The sequence below is a fragment of the Lutjanus erythropterus genome, chromosome 8, assembly GCF_056507025.1.
Source record: "Lutjanus erythropterus isolate fLutEry1 chromosome 8, fLutEry1.hap2, whole genome shotgun sequence".
Classification (NCBI taxonomy): domain Eukaryota; kingdom Metazoa; phylum Chordata; class Actinopteri; order Lutjaniformes; family Lutjanidae; genus Lutjanus; species Lutjanus erythropterus.
Genome location: NC_139324.1, coordinates 33,730,533 through 33,753,994, shown reverse-complemented (window position 1 = coordinate 33,753,994; position 23,462 = coordinate 33,730,533). Strand labels below are relative to the sequence as shown.

The 23,462-nt window shown below is 38.6% G+C and overlaps 1 protein-coding gene across 1 annotated transcript in view; it reads right to left on the bottom strand.

Annotated features, from left to right (window-relative positions):
• Window positions 1-23,462, bottom strand: part of LOC146323114 (polyprenol dehydrogenase) — a 50,498-nt gene that overhangs the window by 21,721 nt on the left and 5,315 nt on the right. The window contains exon 3 of the mRNA XM_084725359.1: window positions 11,373-11,441. Coding sequence (XP_084581485.1) covers window positions 11,373-11,441 — 69 coding nt within the window. The remainder of the gene's footprint in view (window positions 1-11,372; window positions 11,442-23,462) is intronic.

Here is a 23,462-nt window from a genome sequence, read left to right as displayed (position 1 = left end):
TCCATTAAAACTAAATGTGGTTATTAGTTAAAGCAACTACAAAAAACCTTCATATTGTTTGTTATATTGTTGATTTTGGTGGATCCTGTGGACAAAAATTGTTGTGTTTTCACCACCATAACCACAATATATAATGTCAAAAAGAAAATTATCTCAAGAAAAATCACTTGCTGGCTAAGGTAACTTAGGAAAATGTAAACATTGGCTCTTCTGGTCTGCAGTCTTGTTGCTTATGAAGGTCATAAGTAAACAAGAACCAGCATTAAATTGAAAGTGTTTCATAAATAGTTAAAAACTCAATTTTTAGTACATTAAACAAAATTTCACTAAAATTATGATTTTTTTTTACAGTGTGTGCACTTAAGTTTTCACCTGAAAAATACAATGGAAAGTAACTGAACAGTTTCCAAAGTTAATCTATTTGAACAAAATATTGCAACTGGGATATCAGCTCAGACAGTGAACTGAAACATCTTGTTCTACTTTTTCAGTATTAAGCTTGTTTCATCTAGCTCGGTCCAATTGTGATTAGATTTAGTGGAGGGGTACAAATGCACCCTGGAGTTGTTTTTTCCCAGCCAGGCTTCAGCATGCAACTGCACACGTCCATGAAAATACCACTTTTACATATTCTGCTGCACTGCCACGCTTTCAACACAGACTGCCTGGAATATCCTAACAAATACGAGCACAGTCTACATCCTGAACAGAAGGTAATTAATATGTAAGTCGGCTAATGCCCATGCCTCACAACTCATAGCACAAGAGTTCACTTTCTGGCCCTCGTGCTGCAGCATCGTCTGCTGCTCTATTTTGTTTCTTTCCAAAGATGAATAACTTTAAACAGGCGATATAATTTTAAAAAATGATGAGGGAGGACTGCCTGCTTCTCTTACCATAAATCCTCTCTTTCCACCTGGCTTTAACATGCATCTTGTGTCCTGATTGTGCCTACAGTAGATATGATTAAGCTGGATTACACCTAAATCTGATATTAAAATGCATCGCTGGTAAACACATCAAATTTCTCTTCTGCTTGCCAAAAGGCCAGAGATCTTGCATTGCTCACATGCTTTCAAAATGACAGTAAACACCTTGATTTTTGCCAAGTGCTTCACCGTCAGAGGTCTCGTGATGATGTCTGGACTGGAGATTCGGGGTCTCACTGGGTTCAAATGTGACTCATCTTCAGATGTGTGTGGAGGATCAGTTTTATTAATTTCTGCTCTAAATACATCACAATAAAAGGTGATTCTCAGGTCACAAATTCGGCTGAATCTTAAGCCGCATGTCGGATCACATCCTGCTGCACCTTCTCACCGACCCTCTCTAAATCCGTCTAAAAAAAGAAACACAAAAGGATGAATGGACCGTCCCTTGTGAAGCCACCTCCAATGAAGTGACACGAAAAACTATATAAATAGTTTCACTTTGAGCTGACTGATAAACAGCACAGTGATACCCAACAATATTAGGTCTGGGCATCGTGCCAGCGTGAGCTCCTTCACAGACAGTTTTATTCACCTGATGTGCCCCCAGTCAGCTCCTGCCTGTAGTGTTAAAGGGAGGGTACTCTCCCAAGTCAAGACAGCTATAAATCCACTGTAAATCTGTCTATACTGTAAGGCTGTCGTACACATACACACAAATAATATAGCACTAAAACAAATAAACAATTTGTCAAAGTGATCAACATCATTGATTATGAACGCTCGACATGGCATTGAACTGCTGCAGCCGGTCGCAGCATGAATTTACCAAGTTTATTTGGGTCACCTAATAAATAAAAGATGATGGAACAAATTATTATAATTATACTATTATGTTATTATAATTCTGTAGACTAAAATGTCCTATATTGTTTTCCTGAGAGGGAATAAAACGATGAGATGACCTGTTAACTCAGCCTAAATGCAATTATTTCTCATTGAGTATCAGGTCTAACTCTCGATTAGTTGTTTGGTCTATAAAATGGTGAAAAATATCAATCAGTGTTCAAAGCCCAAGACAACGTCCTCAAATGTCTTGTTCATTTTTACAATTGATAAATTAGTCATTAGATTTGTTGACTAATCAAAACAAACAATCATAGATTAATCATCTAAAGAATTAACATTAAGTGCAGCCCTAAAATAAATTCTCACACACATATCTTGAATACACATATAATAAATTAGAAATAATTAACTTTTCACAAATACACACAATCTGATGCTCATATTTTCACAAAAACACAATTGTTGAGGTACAAACACACACTCCAGGTCAGTTTTCTGTAAACTTTCAACTTCGGAGTGACTGGTTCAATTATTTTTATGCCTGAACTGGCACCTAAAAATTGTGTTAATTGGAGTGAAAGAGCTTAGGTAAAATAGCAGCACTTTTTTGTGGGAAGGGGAGCAGCTGGGTTACCTAAGCGAGACCATTTTATGTGTGTTAAGCAGACAAACACACACACACAGGTTCCCTTGTTTCACACTGTTAATCTAGGCCTATGGTTTGAGGCACAAAGTGTTACTTTCAAGTGCACCGTGACTAAAGTTAGTGGACAGACCGCCGCCTGTGGCAAAAATACAGAAATAACCTGTATATGTGTGTTTGTGTGTGTGCGTGTGTGTGTGTATGTGTGTTTATAATTTAAAGTAAAACGCTTCAAGCCTCATTGACTAAAGCCCACTTGCAGTCTAAAGTCATTAGCATATTTCCACAGGATTGTACTGGAGGTTTTCTAGGGACGACGCCTTTGTTGCACCAGGAAATACACCATACCATCATATCAAATGGGACGCACCTTTACACGTATATAAATGCACACATACATACACTATATCCATGCATCCTGTGCATGTATCCAGAACTGTACAACAACAAACAAACACTCAAAACACAACAACCTCCCATGCCAATACCAATACCTGTATTACTCCAGCTGAATATTCACCGACTGGTGTCTTGGACGTGATTGGACCAAAAAGTAGACCACATCTTTGAAACAAACAACAAAAGCCGAGTTCTCCTGCTGCAAAATCAGTTGTTCCTCCTGCATACAACAGGCTTTTTCAGCTTGGATTTCAAGTGTCTGCGACTGGGAAGCCAGGAGATGTGCTAGATGAGTATATTTATCACCTACAGGCTGGTGATTCACAGTAACATGGACGTATGTGTCAGAAGCATATACTGATGAATTTATTGCTTCAACTGACTACATTGACCATCAATAACGTCAAGGTGAAGAGATGAAAAGATCAATGCTACTCTTATATCTGTCTTCCAATATGAAGTTGAAGTTCAGGAACAGTTAGTTTAGCTTTGCATGAAGACTGGCAATACTGCAAACCAGTTAACCAGGCTCTGTCTAAAAAAGTAACTTCTACCAGCACCTCTAACGCTCACTTATTAAGACGTTATATGTTGTTTGTTTAATGTGTACAGAAACAAAGTTTAGAGATCACAGTTTGTGGTTTTAAGGGAGGTTATGTGTTGGACTATTTCTTGTCTGTGAGTAGTGATTTCCTGGAGTCACCGCTAGTAGCCTGCAACCTCAGAGTGACTGACTTAAGCTAGCTGTTGGCTATAGTTTCATGTCTCACACACAGATATAAGAGGGTAATTTTCTCATCTAAATCTTGGCAAGAAAGGTGATTAAGTGTATTTCCCAAAATGTCCAAACCCCTTCTTTAAAAGAAAACAGATGTAAACAAATTGGCGTGTGCAGATTAATCCATTAGCAGTTAGCTACAAGCGCTAATTCAGGGGGCTAATTCAGTGTTTACTGCAGGTCAGACTTGTGCCTGGGCCACACTTGCTGCCAGTACCTGTGCGTGATGCACACACACCTGTGGTGGCCATGCAGATGTTTCTGCTGCAGCGCTGCTTCTGCCAGCCGTATCTTTCTCTGAGTTTCCCATACATTCATTTATTTGTGGCAGCCCGCCACAGTATCAGCATCACCTGCTACATATTAATTTTCTATTTTTAAAGCTTCACGCCCCTCTGCCTCTCTCTCATTCACTCACCTCACAATCTCCTGACAGCGGACCTGTCTGTGAGTAGCATGATGCTACATGCTCTCAATGCAATTGAATAGTGGAAAATAATCTCCCCTTGCTCTACCCCTCCTGCACCAGTTCGCTCTGCTATAGTGAGAGGGGTCTAACAGTTACTGACAATTGCACACACTCTGCAGAGAAACGCAGAGACATCCCATTTACACCAGGCATTAAAATGCAGTCTGTATCCAGACACTACATACGATCCAAACACAATGCAAGTCAGACTACCGCCAAATGTGTGCTGGCAGATCTGATCGCATTCTGATCACGCAGCATTTACACCTTAGCGTGTCCATATGTTAGCGTGTGCTTCTCCTGATCTGGACAACTTATCCAGATACAGATTGCATTTTAATATCAGGTGTAAAAGGGGTGAGACAGCCTTCTGTTTAACGTATATGCCTGCTTATGCAGTTGTTTTGTAAAAACCTTGTTAAGTGGATCTGGTTCATGTTGATATCATTCAGTACCACATTCGTTCTGATCATTTTCATAGACTCCGTCATTAAATACAAGCCTCCTACACGTCTCACTTGCTGTTGCAAAAATCAATTGAAAAAAATGCGAAACACGCTGTGCTTTTTAGGCAACTTTATAAAACATCCTGCTGATATAGAAAGTCAACAGATCAGACACAAACTGTACAGGCAGAGATAAATAGAAAGAAGTGGGGCAGGGCAAGCCGGTGAGTGTGTGTGTGTGTGTGCGTGTGCAGGAACAGAGAGATGTAGGTGTGTGTGGGGAGAAGAGGACTGAAGGGTAAGGCAAGGTGAGCAGATTAAAGAAACCTGTGAGTAAACAATAACATAAGGCATAGAATTAAAATACTGAGATAAGAAATGACCTGCTAAAAGTGGGGTTATGTTTTGTTTAAAATGTTTTCAATAGATAAATATACCCAACCATCCCCTGGTCCCCGTCCCAACACAGACAGACTGCCATTCTGCAGGACACACTGTTTCTACATTGAGTTTGCTGAAGAGTTTCGAAGAGAAGAAAAGAGTTGTAATCAGAAAGCAGTGTGATTGTTTATCCCCTCATTCAGAGAGAGAGAGAGAGAGAGAGCAAAAGAAAAAGTAAGTGCACCAGAAAAATACTGCACTTCACTTGTTTTTTGTGACATATTCTACACATAAACTGAAGTGAAAGGTGTCGTGTTGCTGGCATGATGTCGACATGCCTATCAACAGATCAACTGCAGACGTCTAGCAGAAAAAACAGGCCTAGTTGAGACGTCGAATCTGTAGATGAGGCGTCCCTACAGCTGCAAGCAACATGTGCATGAGCCGCGCTGCTTATGCGGGCTGTATGGCTGCTCTAGGGGCCACCTAAGAATTTGGTAATTTGTCCTGCATCACACAGAGTGTTGTGTCCCTCATGCATGTTCTTAACAGGTCGCTTTGGGTCGTCTCATTACTTTCTGGATGAAATGGCACAGCACTGCTAATCAACTAGTGCCATAAGAAAATAATAAATGAAATAAGATGTTAGGCCAAAAGGAATAGAGTCCCTGCACAGCACAAATGTGAGCCTTTAAATTAAATTCCCTCACATATGAAACTGAACTTTGAAACCGTGTATTCTGAGTTTCAGTTTTGACCCTTTGGGGTTGCTGTAGCTGGGCAATGTGTACTATTGAAGAGTAAAAGATTAGAGTCACAATGTGAAGTCAGCAGCTTTTAGTTTGATCAAATATATGCCTTAAAGTATGAACAAACATGTTGTTTTATGTTAAGTGTGTGAAATAAAATGGATCAGTTTGTTAAAATAATAGTGATTGCAATGCTAATTCTTATTAGCACATCCATGGGAATTTCCATTATATGCTGGCATCAAGCTAATGGATTAAACACTAGTTATTCATATGTATTTTTTTTTAATGATTCAGCAGTCATGTACTCAGAGAATGGGATGAAACGGTCACAGAGCTCGGCCATGAGCTCACTGAAGCGTGAGCTGCTACGACCTGCAAAAGCACGCTCACCTGGGCGAAATTCTGTGTTTTTAGGGCGTCCCAGCTGGTCTAACCTGTTTCTATGTCTGGCGAAACAACATCCAAGAGGTTCTGTGGCAGACAAGCACTGCTCACAAAGCGAGTGTAGCCCAGGTGTTAGAGATAGGAGTTTGAAATGATTTATGTAAATTGGTTTTTGTATAGAAAGCTATAGGAGGCTTATTCCCCAGTCCATACTGTTTTGTTGTAGAGTACTTGCAATGCCGGAATCTCTACAACAGAGGTGGCAAGTTCAAAATAAGCATGACAATTCTGATTGGCCATAATGGCTACAATGAATGAGACCCAGTGTTCAAAGTGACTCATATGAACCCTCTATCTTTTATAGTCAATAAAATACATTATGATACTTTCTGGTAAAATTAAATCCTTTCCCATCGGCGACACCTTGAAATCCCCTCAAGGACCTCCACAACTGTCACAGTTTGAGAACCTCCTCCGCAGCCCACATGTATATTATGAGCTGTCTCCCATTTCCCACAACAGACAAATGTGCAAACACTAGGAAGGATGCCAAAGGGCGTTTGGAGAGAGATGTTTAAAGCTCCTGCCTCACATACTAATGAGAATCCATTACCGTCTCATTCAAACACACACAAACGCACACACACTTCAACACATTCTCATTCAGTGCACAAGCATCTGGCTACAGACACCCCCCTTGTCCCCTATGCCTCAGTGCCTGCCAATTACAAAAGAAGTAATCAATTCCACCACGGCCCCGTCCAGGGAAATCGACTTCAATGACACCAGCTACATGGCCGCTGTCTCTGTACCTGACAGCCACTTACACACAAGCAGGGACCCAGCCAGCCAGCTCTCTGCTGCTCCCCACTGCAAGGCCAAACAAGACAAACACAGCTTGCTTCCCAGTAGGAAGCGCTTCATTCAGTACCATATATAACGTGTAGTCAGATCCACCAATGACTAACTTATGAGGTACTATCCTAAACAGTTACAGCAGGGTTGTTTTTATCTGATGTTCAGTGTTTTACTCACTGGATTTCGACTTCACAAACATATTAACTTACAAGCATATATGTATTAAATTATGTCTTCAGTGAATTTAAGCTTAAAACATCAACCTTTTAATAATAAATTAGCATAAAAAAACTGTTTTTTGGACAACATAGTCACACAAGGTAATGGATTTTACTGTAATTACCAGATAGAAGGTCAGGCTTCAGATTTTTCACTTTCTAATTCAGCAAAACAAAATCTGAAGGTTGAGTTAATGAACCTTCCTTTTCTCTAGACATCTGACTCCTTTTCAATTACAAAAGAAGGAAAATGTGTAGTTGGGAGAGGAGAAATAAAATGCGCACCAAAAACAAAGAAGCATGCAGAGTTGGTCTTTGTTCAAGTAATTTGCTCAGGATCTTTATTATATCATATTTATCATTTATCATGCTCAGGTAGCCTGGATGTTGTTATCAGCAAAGTGTGACAACATGTCATAAACAGCACGGTTTGGCAGTAGTTTGATCAAGAAAATTAAAATAAGGTTGTATGTAGGCTGTGTCAGAATAAACGGCTTGGCTGGTGCAGTGCCTAACCAGGTTCAACACAGGCATATGGACATTAACCTGCAAAGAGAGCAGGCTGCTGATGCTAACGTGCTAATGTTAGCCACACTGTGTGGCAGCTAGCGTCAGCTCCTGGTAAACGATCTCCATAAAGCTAACGCACTTAGTGAGCTGCTGTTATGTATGGAAGGATAATATGTAATGTTCAGAATGCAAGGCACAAAGTGTCACACATTTAATTGCCATTTATAATACAGTTACTGAAGAATGTTATTTATGTATATTAATATATGCATCATTTTTCAGACATTGTGCTAAATTTTACCTGTTTTCTTAGCATTAGACTAGTCAGCTAGTTTAAATTAAAATTTCTATGGGAAATTAGTCACCAGGAACATCCCTTGGACGACATCCATATTTGTATCACTGTATTTTCAACAGCCTCACATCCAGAGATCAGAGAAGCCTGTTTAAACTGATGTATCAGTGACGGTGATGTTCTAACCCCTCACTGATTGTCTCTTTAATATGTCTCAGTTTTTGTAACAGAGATTAAACACTGCACCATCTGACTACCATGTAATATGAAACACTGACAGTTTTCAACCACTGTACTGATTTGAACCAGCTGATGCCTGCTGCTTTGACAGTGTGATGCTTTTGCTACTGCTAAAACAGACCCCTTCAAGATAACATAGCTTACTGGAATACCTCCTGTCAGGACAAACTCAGCAGTATGTGTACAGAAGCTTTTCAGTGGCTTAAAATAACACCCCCATATTGAAAAGAAATAGAAAAACACAGACATATCTTCTAAGGATATTGTGAATTTACCGTCATACATATATATAACATATAGAAGTTCCCCAATTATATTTGGTTAAGTTTCGTATCATACAAACTTATTAAGGACCTTGCAAAATAGTCTCTAGCTTTGCACAAAGCTTTAGTTCTGTGTATGTTGCTCTAAGCACATCATTTACATGTTGTACTCTACAAACAGCTGCATTACATACAAAGAAGTTGTTTATTTATTGCAGTTTGTTTCCCAAGTACAGAATAGATTTTCTGCGGTCTTTTGTTTTAACATGGTGCACAATATTGAACAATGGCGCCTGAAATAGAAAGACTCTCTGCCTCTGTTTCCGTTTCTGCATTAAAACAAGCACAACTGGCTCTGGCCTGGTTGTCGATCGCAGCGTGTCAGTGGGCATTTGTATGAAGTTGAGCTTTTCTCAACTTTCCTGTGTAGTGCCGCTGGGTGCCTTTTACATCTCTGTGGCTTGGCGGGTGGCACCAGGCTGCAATGCCAGGCCCCTTTCACAATGAATAGCAGCCTTTTGCTCTCCCAGCTTTTGAGCCCATATGTGTGAACAGCCTGTCATGGAACAACTGAGGCTCGAGGTTCAGACGCTGTTTCTAGAAATATGTCTGACCACAGTTCTATACTCTTTTAAAAAAAAAAGGGGTAAAATATGTAGTGATACAGCTCCCAGAATTTGTTACCACAGCAACAAAGTATAAGACTGTGGAATATAGATAAAGTTCAGCAGAAATTAAATCAGAGCCACAGTTCTTTATCCAGATTACATCTATTCTCAAATTCATGATAAAATACTAAATACATAACATTTAGCAATAAATGTCCATGAATCCAATTAGTTCCTAACATCCCCCATTTTCTACTTAAAGCAACATTTCATTACACGAATAGATATAGTGCAAACAACAGAAATATTCAACTGTACTTTAAAGCAAACAACATCTAGTCTGTGATGATTCTGGACTAAAACACTTAATTTGGATGTAACTTTAAATAAATACAAAACAGTTTCAATCTGACACCTTTAGGCTGTAACCAAATATCACAGTAACATCCTACCTTTACACTGCAAATTTTACACTACAAACATGTTTCATAAACAATGGCTGTTCTATAACACTTTTCGATCTTAGATAACTATTGAAATGTTATCTTTTTTGCATTATTTGTCTACCTATACTGCATCCTCCTTTATTGTTATATCTTGTTATGTAGCTTGCTGCTATTTTTAATTGTTTTTATTATTTTATCACCCAGTTTACTTTATTTCCTTTTACTTTCCGTGTCCATGAAATACATGCAGGTTATATGAGCTGTATGTAGTCGTCTTGGTGTTGTAGGTGACAGGATATGTTCGTATGTTTTAATGTGTGATCCTAGATCTGAAAATAAATTTTAAAAAATGAGCTCCACAAAAACACAGCAGCTTTTCTGTAATGTATTGCTGCGTTGGAGCCCAAATAATACTCTGTGGAAAGCAAATAAACATTAACAACCTGTCTACAAGACCGTACTCAGGGTTAAATAAACCTAAACACCCATGATATGGCATGTGTACCTGCAGCGGTGGAATTTTTAGCATGTTTTTAAAGTTAAAAAAAGATTCAATATCAAAAATGGTATCAAAACACCTTGCCCATAAAAGTTAGGGTAAAGTAAAGTTATGGTATTAAAAGTAGAAATTGGCCATTTTCACCAAAAACTGACCTGTAAAATACAGATAAAGTTCAGCTGCAGTGAAGAAATTAAGTGCTCAGTTTGTGATCGTGACTGCTTTTGGCTTCCAGTACCCACACCGCCATACTATTTAGTATGCCAGAATATATCCCAATACATAGTGTGTTAAATGCTCTATTCAACTGCATTCGGTTGCATTTTGCAGTCTGCAAGCCAATATGCTAGATTCTTACAGCCTGAGGTACAACAAAAAACAAACAAGCAAAGCATTATTAAGCTTTATATTATACTTGTTGCATTGTGATTGGTTAGACTATTTGAATTAAAAGTCCTTTGAATAAAAAGACAGTTTTAAACACAGGAAAATAAGTAACTATAAAGTTAGTAATTGTTGTAGAGGTTTTGAACCCTGAAAATAAATGCAAGTTACTTTTCAGCTAATTAAATTTTAAAAAGTGGTTGTATAATTTTTGGGTGAACCACAATACGCTATAGCATATTTTTCTTTACGTAAAAAGTGAGAAGAACTCAAATTTCAGTTAATCTTTAAAATATGAATCGTCGCTAATTAAATACCCGCTGATTTTTGCAGTAGTACAAATCTCTGTGCATCCCCTGAGGTAAACAGCCACTGACTGTTTGGTACAGAAAGAATAACTTATGAGGCTTTTTAGTCATGAGACTGTGATGGAATTTATGGTGCTGTGAAGGTCAGCCAAATCAATTTCTCAACATGGGAGTTACAGAGAACACCGTAAGCTTTAGTCAATGGAGTAATAAATCTCTTCGCTGCTATCAATTGTTTCCTCCCATCTCCATCAACCCCCCCCCCTCCACACCTTCAGTTTTCCTCCACCTCGTCTTTCTTTTATCCCTCTTTTATTGCCCTATATTTGCCCATTCGTCATGTTCTCCTCCACCCCTGCGCCTCCTTCCATGTTTGCCTCTCCCCCTCCTCTCTCACAGTTTGCTTGACTTATCTCCCATCGTCTTCTTCTCACAGGCTTTTTCCCTCGTATCCTCCTCTCCCTCACGGTGCATTAACAGCATGCCTGTAAAACCAGCATGGAAGCTCTGTGTGTGTCTGTATGAGCGTATACCTTCAACTGTCCAATTATGTGTGTGTGCCTAGTAAAGACTGTAAAAACAAGCCTGAGGGACACACTGCTGCAGCTCTGCCCTTTATCTTCTAACACTGGCATACAAAAAAACAACTACACACTTGTGCGCGTGTGTTTGTGTGTGTGTGCATGTGTTCTCAGACATATTCACAATGTTACCTTTGGCCTCTTTGTGCTCTTCACAGATCCTTCTGACGGCGGCCAGACCCTCCTGCTCATCCCTCCCACCTGAAAAAAGAGACACACACACACACACACACACACACACACACACACACACACACACACACACACACACACACACACACAGATTAATACAAAGTGCGAGAAGCCCTTAGAGGCCTCTAATAAAATAATACTGATTCTCATTTTTTCTGTGTTCTTTCATCTTGTAAAAATGTATTTCCGATAAAGGTTCTTCACATGAAAAGAGTACTTGATGCAACCATTTAGCCCTTGAGGAAGAGCTGCAACCCTGTTTCAAAGATTGCACAGCACTCTAAAAATACAATTAATTATACCATCAAATATGCATGAGATATAAAATAAAAACTAAGCCTGCTGTCAAATGATGCCATGATTCAAGCAACATTGACAAGAAAGAGAAAACATCTACACTCTTACAAATAAAGCTGATAACCAAGATATTTTCCAGTTTGAGTGAAATAAACAGGTGTGACCTGTTTTGACCTGGACCCTTAAAGAATCAGAATCGAGAAAATCTGAATGATGCCCAACCCTCAATGGGCACTGAAAAGAACACAAGGTTTGTCACTGAAGTCACTAGAAATTCACAGATACTCTGTGCACTCTAATAATTTATAATTTTGTGATGTTTTGACTGTGTTTGAGCTTCAAAAAGATTTTGCTGCTTTGTGGAATACTTCCCTGGTGCACTTCTTCATTTACATATTTTGATATAATTGTTGTAATCTCAAGCCTTTTGGTAAGGTTACTTAGAACACAGACTAGAGTTTAGTATTTATTCTCCCTGCAATGAGGTGTGTTTGTTTTTCAACGAACTTTTTCAATAATGTAAAAAATCACAACTTGTTTGTTTATTTTCACTTGTTCACACATTTTCATTACAAAAAAATGCCTAAAAACATTGAAACATACATCATTATTGTTTTTAGAAAAGCTTCCATGAAATCAGGCATGTTTTTCGCTGCAATCATCCCAAAAAAGGCAGGCGAAATCCTGAAGGGACTGATTAACATAACGTGCATTCAACTTTTTAAAATGTTTTTAACACAGTCAGACACCCTGGTGGAAGATGCAGTCATTGACTCCATGACTCCAGGACAGACTCTGTGTTTACAGAGGACGTCTGCATACAAATGAAGCCGGCCGCAATGAAAGAGAGAAGCAAATATTTAGAAACAGAAGGTGAAAATACGAGACAGACAAATGGAGGAGAAAATGAAAGAGAGATGGTGTCTAATTCACTGACCGTCATCTTCAAAACAAGCGAGATTCAGAAAACACAGACAAACACACAGACAGATAAACATATTCCCTCACTGCCTGCAAATCAGTTCAGACAATTAGTCGATTAAGTCAATCGATAAAACATTGATTGACGAAATGTTAAAACATCAACTGGCTCCCACTGCTCAAATGTGCTTAATTGCTGCATACTGACATACACACTTCATGAATATGCACACATGCAAACTCTCTGTTAACCCACACAGCCTGCATGCACACACATTTTTTTCCTCTGCACACACACAAACAGACACACTAATCTTGGATTATTGCGCAGGCGTTTTTCAAGGGCACAGCATCGTTTACCCTGATGCACTGCGGTGCAGGCTGCGCTGAAGGATGCGGCTCTTCTGGTTCACGTGTCGCAAGGACGAGCACACACTGATCTCACACAAATATGTATTTTCTTGCTCTTCAACAGGCATCTCTGCTTATGGACCAACGCTAACTGAGAACGCTGCATATCAAAGCGCTCCATTAAAATAGCCACTGATTAAAAATATGCCCCGAGGTATTAATTTGCCTACTAAATATTTTGGGCTGGGGGTTATAAATGTAACCTAATTAATTCACTTAAATAATCTTGCTGCAGCTGAACAAAAGGATAAACTGAGTGTGACACAGACCAAGAAAGTCCCAACATACACATCACACTTGGAAAATTACACCTCCCCTCACACCTGTAATAGGTTTAATATTAATCTCATGTCTGTAGAGAGCTGGAGACACAAATACAACTGTCTTTTCATTCCGTTTATCTTGTTCGTTTAACTTGCTAATGCAACAGATTTTAGGCTGAGTTACACGATGGAGCTGCTCCTTGACAAAGTATCACCAGTCATAGTGCGGGTTGCCAGATATGACGATTGAATACTGGTTTTAGTCTCAGTATAGACATGATGGTACCCAACCTGGCAACTTCACTGTGACAACTGGCCTTTTAGATGGTGCAAGCAATCTACACTCTTAGAAATAAAGGTTCCAAAAGGGTAAGACTAAGGGTTCCATTAAGAGCCCTTTTCAAGAATGAGTTTATCAGGTTCTTTGTACCATAATATACAAGGGTTCTTGGTAGAAACCCTGGGTGGGTTCTCCATAAAAACCCATTTGAACCCCTTGGGTATGTTCTACACAAAACTTTTGGAATATAGAAGGGTTCTGGTAAAATTCCCTGTGTGGGTTCTAGATGAAACCCTTGGAATATGAAAGGGTTTGCAGAAGGGGTTCAGCTTTACAGGCTAGTACAGGCACTGATGTTCTCATGTCTCAATCTAGATGGAAAACGAACATGTTTCCCAAAATGTTGAACTGTGAACTAGATAGAGTGTAAGGACAATCTCCCAGCTTCTGTTGCTAAAACTGGTTGGAAACAATTATAGATTTTTTTTTTAAACCCACTGCTGAACCAATCAAAAGTGTGTGCTTGCTACTGAGGAGAATGGGGAGACAGCATCATCTCTAGTGAGGTGTCTCCTTGAAAAAATGTGAGGGGTGTAGGTCTGTTAGCAGCTGTACTTGCCACTCGTCAAGCAAACAACTTGGATTCAGAAATCCCCAGACGATCGGCAGGCAGCGAGTTCTCCAATTGTCTGGTATTGTGCGACTACACTGATTTATAATTGTCAGATCAGTTGTGTGTCTCAGAAAAAAATTAATTATGTTCATCCTTGTGATATTTAATGTAAAAAAAACCCCACATTGTAAACATGAAAAATGCAGCGTTGGAGCTGGTAGAGGCTGCTGGAAATAGATGTTTTTCACAGCAGCAGTATTTTTAAGATGTGTGCACAGACAGGGAGCCAAAAACAAGATAATGACTTATAATTGAGAGCTTACGGTGAGAGCAGATGACAGGTGGTGGAGGAAACAGCAGGAATCTCAAAAGTGATGGATGGAAATCAACATTTATTTGTCAAAAGTCAGGGCACATAAAGAAGAGCCTAACGCCCTGACATAACAGTAACTTAGAGGTCCAACGATCTCTTGTGGCATTTCAATCAGCTCTGTTTGAGAGCAGGGTTTAAAAAATGCTGTGATTTGTTTTTCCCAGAGGAATATTAAGTAGAAAACAGCTGATTTAAGGTAAGACAGATTGCTCGTGCTACTGCTCGTATATACCTGCTCTCATAAGCAGAGAAACTGTTTGTCAGGCTGTGGGATCAATGCTTTGTTAATCAATGACTGTGTGATTGGGCTGTGCAGATAATCAGTGTGCAACTTGTGGCTGTCAGATGGTCATAATTCAGATTAGGTAGAGCAGACTGATGGCTCTGGATGTAAGCAGCAGTATTTTCTTGTGATTTTTTCAGAGGAAAAACACAAACAGATGGCAGAGTTATTCTCCATCGGGGCTGTGAGGTTTATCCAGGAGTTAAATCCATATTGACACATACAGGTGCAAGTGAATGAAACTTTGACCTTTATACTTTTCAGCAGAGATATGACCAATTCAATGGAATATTGGTATCACAAAGACCCATTAAATTAACAAATAACAGTTCATATGTGAAATTGAACTTTAAAACTGTGAGTTCTGAGTTTGAGTTTTGACCCTTTGAGGTTGCTGTAGCTGGTTGAGCAAACTGAGTTAGCAATATGAGATCAGTTATTAGTTTGTTTCTACAGAGCAGAGGGAATATATGTCTGAAAGTATGAGCACACATTATTTTATGTTAAACATGTTAAGTTAAATGGATGCTAATTTCTATTAGCACCCGAATGGGAATTCCCATTACATGTTAGCATGAAGCTAACAGACTGAGCGCTTGTTATTTACATTTATATTTAAAAAAAAGCTGATTCATGAATTGTAAAAATAAGAATCGCGATACTTAAAGGGATAGTTCAGGGATAGTTCCCTAATGCTGACTGAAGGTCAGGTTTAGTTTCTTAGAACATAAAATGGCAAACTGAAACTCTCAGCAATGCATCATGGGAAATGATGCAAAAGAGTCATTTCCCCGAGTCTCTCAGCCTATCAGTTGCACATGTCATGTAAATGTCACAAGCCACGATCCTACGGCACCCGACAGTTGCCAAGGGACACCGTTACACATGTTACATTACACAAATTAAACAAACTTTCCAGATGACAAAACTGTGACTGGATGATTATCAACATCAACTGACAGAACATTTCAATACTAAGCTGAAGTTCAGTTTCAGCCTAATGTAACCGTACTAATACCCTAATAACAATAATAATAACATGAAGAGGGATATCATCACCCTCAAGAAAAAAGAGCCCTTTTGATAAGATATTATTAGATTACACAAACTAATTAAACAAATTTAATTGATATATGATTCATGCACAGGATGTTCAGTCACTAATTTACTTTAATAAAGATACAGACATGCATTGTTGTAATCACCATAATAATAGATGTTTTCCTGTTTGACCTATATGTCTTATATGTGTCGATACACTACAGAATATAGTACAATCAGGGTGCAGTGGTAGCTCTGTTCGATGAACGCACACCCCATATACAGAGACTAAGAGTCCTCAGCAGTGGGAATAGGTTCGATTCCAGCCTGCGGCACTTTGCTGCGTGTCTTCCCCCATCTCCCTCTGCCCCCCCCCCCCCCCCCATTTCCTGTCTGTCTAAAGCTGTCCGTCAAATAAAGGCTTAAAAGCCATAAAAATATTTTTAAAAGAATATAGTACATCACTCTGCAGAGTATACTGTGCCCTACTTTAGTTGACTGTATTTTATCATGCTGAGATGTTTTGACACCCATGTGGGGGTTTGATGTGTTCATTAACTGGTTATTATATATCAGATGTGGTGACATGCTTGCAGCGATGAATGTTTCTTGGCGACGACAGTTACAGTCAGTCCTCTCATTGAGGCACACGCAACCCCATCGCTTAAAAAACAGTAAGGCCCCTCAATACCATGGCATAGTTTGGAATAGTTCCCACAGCATGTGGGAGAGCGTAAGAGGGTGGAAATGTCTCACCACCACCAAGACCTGTCTGATTGGTGTAAAAGGATGTGCACATCTCCGGAGGTAAATCTGATAAATCTGTACTTCTTGCTAATGGGACAGGAAACGCTCATTACAGCGGTGTGACTGATAAATTTCATCAAGTCTCATGTAACAAATCTGGCCTCCAGAGACTTTTTCTTTCATATAATAGAGAACAAACATGATTTCCTTCCTAAATCCAATTTATCAATCCCACATATCACATTGTGTTACATAAACCCAGTGCCAAACTCCCACATGAAATGTAGGAGGTTGGCACTGGCAACAATAAATATGCAGATACTAATTTCTATAGTATATCTGAATTACATGTATATCCAATTATCAGGATGAAAACACAAAATCTTGTTTCAATTTGACTTTTTCATAACACGACCAATCTAATGTAACACGGTGCCTTGCTTCCTTGTTACATCAGTTAAAGCTACTAGAAGAAACTTTCATATTGTGTTGACTTTGGAGGCACCTCTGGACTGTAGTGTGTGTGTGTAGTGTGTCCTCCATCATAACCACAAAATATAACTTCAATCTAATTAAAAATCCCCTCCATCTTTTTGACTGGCTAACATCCTATTCATTGTTACTGAACAAATGTAAACACAGGTGTGTTTCATCTGATTTCACAGAGAATCCAACCCAGTGGCAGACATTAAGAATAACTATAAAGAAATATCTATAAAGATAAACTATAAATAAATATAAATAAATATAATATAAAGAAATTATTTGCTTATGCAGGTCGTATAGAGGCATCAATATTAAACAGACTGTTTCATAAACAATTAAAAACTCCTTATAGTAGCTTTAAGGTCACTGTGATGGCTGTGTACATAAAATAAAGCAATTACTCAAGGATAAAAGCATTCAGATTGCACATTTGCTATTTTTGCACAGTTTTAAATTTTACAAAAACTTCATTTTTATGTTTAAATTCTTTGTCTTGGTAGAATCTGCTGGTGTTCCTTTGCAGGACATGCATGTACGCTGTAATTCCTAAATTTCCAGCCATTCTATTCACACTAATGCAATCTTGTATTCAACACAACCATCATTTGTCCTATTTTTATTCTATGTTCTGTCTGAAACAGAGATCTCAAACTCTTGGCTTGGGGCCACTGCTGATATTGTCATCTCATCTCATAGGACTACCACTTGAGCATTCAACTACTGCAAAAAAGCGCAATATTCCAGAAAATTTACTTTTTTATTGCCATTACTAACATTATTTTGGTAACTTAACAAAAAGCAGTTTCTATACAATTCTCAGTAAGCCGTGCATTTGACACAAACTCATCAACTTGAATTAGTCTTCAACAGCCTTAATGAAAATGACTACCTGAGCAAGTGCAGAATTGTGTTTTTATTTAAACTGTATATGAAGGGGTAATTAAAATTAGTAAAAACTATAAAAAGTAATTGGTTAAAAAACTAGTTTTGCATGCCAGATCGTTATATTTTGGACATCATGTTGCAGACCAGAGGGAGGGAGGCGGAGGGGGAGCCGGAAATGGCATCCGGGCCGGCAGTTTGAAATCCTTGGTATAAAATATATTTGGCAGCTGCAAAGACTACATTTTCCAGCACAAACTAATTTAAGTTTTATTACCTGATCTTCAAAACACTCTGAAAAAGCATTAATTTGATTCAAAATCTACTCAAAAACACTTCGAGCGCTATTGCATGCTGGTTAATACTCAACTCTGGTATTTGGCAGGGCTGAGGCTCAAACCATAAACTCTCCTCACACAAGCACTGTGCTACCACTCCACGTGAAATATGCATCCACTCCATTATCTGTGGAGAGGGATCCACTTTACCATAAATATTCTCACTTCATGAATTATCTCAACAGGTCGGGATATTTGAAATGGAGATGCACTCAGTCCTGTGGGATCGGCTTCAATATACATTGGACTGTCTGGGAATACAACAGACACTTAACCAAGTTCTTCATGTATTGATTTTGTGTCTTATCATACGTAGGGCTCAAGTCTCATTTCTGTTCTTTTCAGACCGTCTCCAAGGATACTCTGACATTGACTTTTCAGTATCCACACTGAATGAATAAAGCAGAGTTTTCTTCAAAGTTTTGAAGCTCGTGAACTGAATGGAAAATGCAGTCTTACCATGGAAACCAAGCTCATGAGAACATATTGCTGTTCTGTGCACGGCACCTCGGACGTGTTTAGATCCTGCAGTGGAAGAGGGCTTTTTATGAAAAGCAAAGAAACAAAAAAATACTCATGTTTTCCACGGTATATAACCAGTTTTTTAATGGGTCCCAGTCAGTATTCATCACTGTCACCTCAAATTATCAAAATAATTGCCGATCTGAAATCATATCTTTCTTTACACATGCTGAAGTCTACAGCAACTAGCGTAGTTTAGATCATTGTGCAGTGGTGTGCAAGCTTTTATTACACTCAATCGAATTAATTTTTTTCAAAGACGTGAATAAAGTGTAAAAAAAAAAAAAAAACGGTTTAAATATGCTTTAACACCAAAGCAAGGTTTAGCTTTTGTTAAACTGGGTATAGTTGATCTTTCTAGTCGTGGTTTCACATTGTAATTGTGAAATCACACTACAGAACTAAACAGGGTTTCTCCAGGGTTCACCAAGTAAAATCAAAGACCCTTTTGATACGACTTTAAGTGACACTTAATGCCAGATATAATGAAAAATTTGTATAAGTTTGGCTGCTTGGTCCAAACTGCGGTTCAGAGGTTATACACCTGGAATTTGGTTCATATCAAACAGGAAAATCCAGACAAAGTGAGCTAAGTATAAAAAACACCCAAAGAGTAGTAGTAGTACTTATTTAATTTCAAATGAGAGATTCCCCTGCTGGACCTCTCTGCTGCAGGTGCATTTGATTTATATCTGTGTTGTTTATTCTTCTTCTGTGCTGATAATATATGCCTACAATCACTGCTGCCTTTGTCTTTGGGGAAAAATAAAAAATTAAACAGAAGAAAAGTAACAGTAAAAGCCGTTTTCTCATGCCAGAAAATAGTTGGTAACGGAAAATATAACATTCATTTGACCTGTTAGGAACAATGAATGCAAATACAGATCATGATGTTTCACCTGGACATCTTAACCTACAGCCTCAATTAATTTATTTAGTTTACTGTTTAATTTGCAAGGGGCATGTACAATTAAAAATTATTCAAGATGATTTGCATTTGCATTCCCTGGGCAAGAAGTACAACCTCTTTGGATTTTGTAAATTAAGTGATATCATTCAAGTGGGTATTTATGCAGAATGTAAAATATAGAATCCCTGTTCAGCTCTTACAAGTGAAACACTCTCTTCACAACCACAAGTCAAGTCCAAGGTTTATTCTGATGACCTGATGATTGAGTCACGTTGAGACCAAACCCAGTTACTGTAGACTACAAACAGAGAATAAAGAGCAAAACTTGATCTTGTTAGTTTAATGGGAGCAGCAGGAATGACATTAAGCCCCGTGGGAGTGTACATTTGAGGAGATGCTAATGGCAGTTAGCTCAGCTGCCAGTTGTGGAGTGTTGCTGGGAGAAATCTGAGATGAAAAGGAAAATGCACTTCCTCAAAACATAAATCCCCAGCAAAACCCTGCAGATGAAAGAACAAAGCAAAACAATACAAATGATTACACAGGATGTCATCTTAGTAGTCCTGTGTCTCTTCCACAGAGAAAACTACAGATATAAACAGCTTCAGGTGCTGTCGGGCACATTATAATTAGGCCTGTCGCCGTTCTACAGATCAGATTAATGGCTGTTGTGTTGTTTTACCGAGCTTTGCTTGACAACTGATTTTTTCCTGCATGATTGTTGTTGTGATATTAAATTTTTTCTTCAGATTTTCCTTCATGCAAAAACACACACTCGAGGCGACCCGCTGCCATAACGATTAAGATGCTGACAATGAGCTGCCGAGTCCAAGTCTAAGTCTGCCCTTAAAAGACCAGTGTGTAGGATAAAGTGACAACAAGTGATGAGCTTGCAGACTGCATCTTGATTTACCCTCCCCTTCCAAGCCTGTATGAGGAACTAGAATGGCCACAAGACTTGCAAAAAAGTGAAAAATAACACACTTATCCCCCAGTTCAATACTATCACAATATTTAGGTGTTGATTTGATACGTAATGTGATTGTTAACTATTGTGATTTGATATTTAGACATATTTCGAAAGTTGAATCATACACATCATGATTCATATTTGCAAAAACATACACATCATATGTCAGTCTTTCTGAGTTTTATTTCAGCAGTATCATGTCTGTACTGCATATAAAAGCAGTAAATTAAATACTTTTTGAAGTAAACTTTTGTTGTTCCTGCTCATAAGGTAGTGAACAATAACTACAAAATAAAATACAAATATATGTGCTGCCCTCTCCTGGCATGCGATGGCATGACTTTTGACCTTTTGAGGCTGCTAAAGTTGGTAAGTTTCCTCAGGAAATATACGACTTTAAGTGCCAATTCATGTGCTGTTTTACATTGAGTATGTGAAATAAAATGGATCTGTTTGTTTAGATAATATTACCATGAGTTTCAATGCTAATTTCAGTTAGCATGTCAATGAGAATTCCATTTAGTGTTAGCATCAAGCTAACTGACCAAGAGCTGTCTATATATATAGAAAAACAGCATTTCAGGAATTGAAAAATTGATTCAGGAACTGTAAAATAACCGACCACAATACTTAAGAGACTCTTTTTTTAGAGCTGGTTATTGATTTGTCCATTCTGGGCTACTGTTGAAACTGGCAGTTCAATATAGCATCCTCCAACGAAGAGGACCAACGCCTATTGTCGATACGGTTTATTCTAAGGTAAAGAAAGTATCTTTTCTATTTTCATGCGATAGTAAACTAATGACAACATACTTATGAACACCATAGTCCATTTCTGCCATATTTTGCTAATAACTCTTCTAAAATATTACACACTGGACTTTTAATAAAGGCATAATCAATAATCATAATCAAACAATCAAAAATGTATAAGATGTTTGGATCTGAAATGTAGCTGTGTCTGGAAAAGCAGAAAAGGCTTGGTTTCTGAATGACAGATTATACTTTCTACGTATTTCATGTCCTGCACCACCTAAAATTAAAGACTGTGTGGATTGTAAATTCCAAGAAGTGTGGCACGTTTGTAGACAACTAATGCAGAATATACAGAGTCAAACATACTTCCGCTGCCCATCCTGCTCCCTGATCATTCCTTCGGTTGAAACTGGAATTGTGCTTCTGCTAAGATAAATGCAAATGTCTCTGCGAACCTACACAGAGAAAGGTTGTTATTGGTGACCGTCGGTTGCAGGGGACCCATGTGCACACCCGCTAAACGTTTCATAAAGACCTGCATGTCAAGCAAGCTCATTGGTTGATTCAACTCCTCCTAGCTGCACAATTGATCGACATATTATCGAAATCACAATAAGACTAAGTGCAATATTCGAATCACAGAAGCTGCAATTTTTCAAAAAAGGAAAAGTGTACGACAAAAGAGCATTACACTGAAGTACTGTAGTGCTGCAGAGATGCCCTGTCCTGAAATTCTTGTTCTCCAGATGTAAGAAAACATGTTTGCTCAGTACAGACCTCAACAAATATTTGTCACAATAAATATTATGTTTTTACCTCACTGTGCAGCCCTAACAGAAAAGGAAAAAAAATACAAGTTGTGTGTGCAAGTATAAAAGAAAAATCCATGCAGATGCCCCTGAACAACCTCAGTGCATGTTTGCTTATGTGCAGCCTGTTCCAGCCATATGTAATTGGGAGATAATGCCTCTCTTAAAGAAGGGAATGCATTTCTTCCATTTGGAACAGAACACAACACATGCCCACAGATAACCTGTGAAGCTACAGAGCTTTTCAAAGTAACTCTTGTATACACACCATACTGTATATCAACAGCGAAAATTATTGCTCCAGAGAAACTTGCTCGCCTTGCCTCACTGGCAACAACATCTCACCCTGAATACAAAACTCTCTTAAAGCAAGAGGCTCTTCCTGAAACAGTCTAGCAGCTGCAGAGGATTACACAAATATGGACCGGTGTTATCGACAACAACGGCCGCCACAGATATGACAACGAATCAGCTCCTCTGAAAGAAAAACATGCGCCTTGGTTTAAAAAATGGGGCCTATTTACAGATTCATCAATGTGCACAAAATGATTCACTTCAGGGCCTGGAGTCAGAGGGCTCAACAAAATGCTGAAGTGTGTGAAGGAGGCGAAGCGTTAATCACAGATGGGAGCCTTGAACTGCATAACACGACGGAGAAAGACAGGGAAGACATCAGAGGTGGAGTGATCAACATATTTAAGCAAGTGGCTCCAGGGATACAAGAAAAGTGAGTGATAGATGTAGTGCACGACCTTGGTAAGTACGCACTAGATGGCACTTAAAGGAAGGAGGAAAGAGAGCTCTATACATAGATATAAATATATATGTGCACCGGGAGTTCATTCAGCTGACTACTTATATACAGTACATACACACAGGGATAAACGTCCCTATTAAGCCCATTTACCATAGACGCACTTACAGTTTATGAGTCAAATAATAAAAAGAACTTCATCAGCATTTCTTCTGTGTGATGTTTCTTCAAATGAAGCTGCTTCTTAAATAAAAGACATCTTTCATTGTAAGCCAATCAGATTTGACAATAATGATTTATCGAAGGAAATGTATGATGAATACTAAGTATAAGTACTATATAAAAGTTGCAAAAAAAATTGCAATGACACAAAG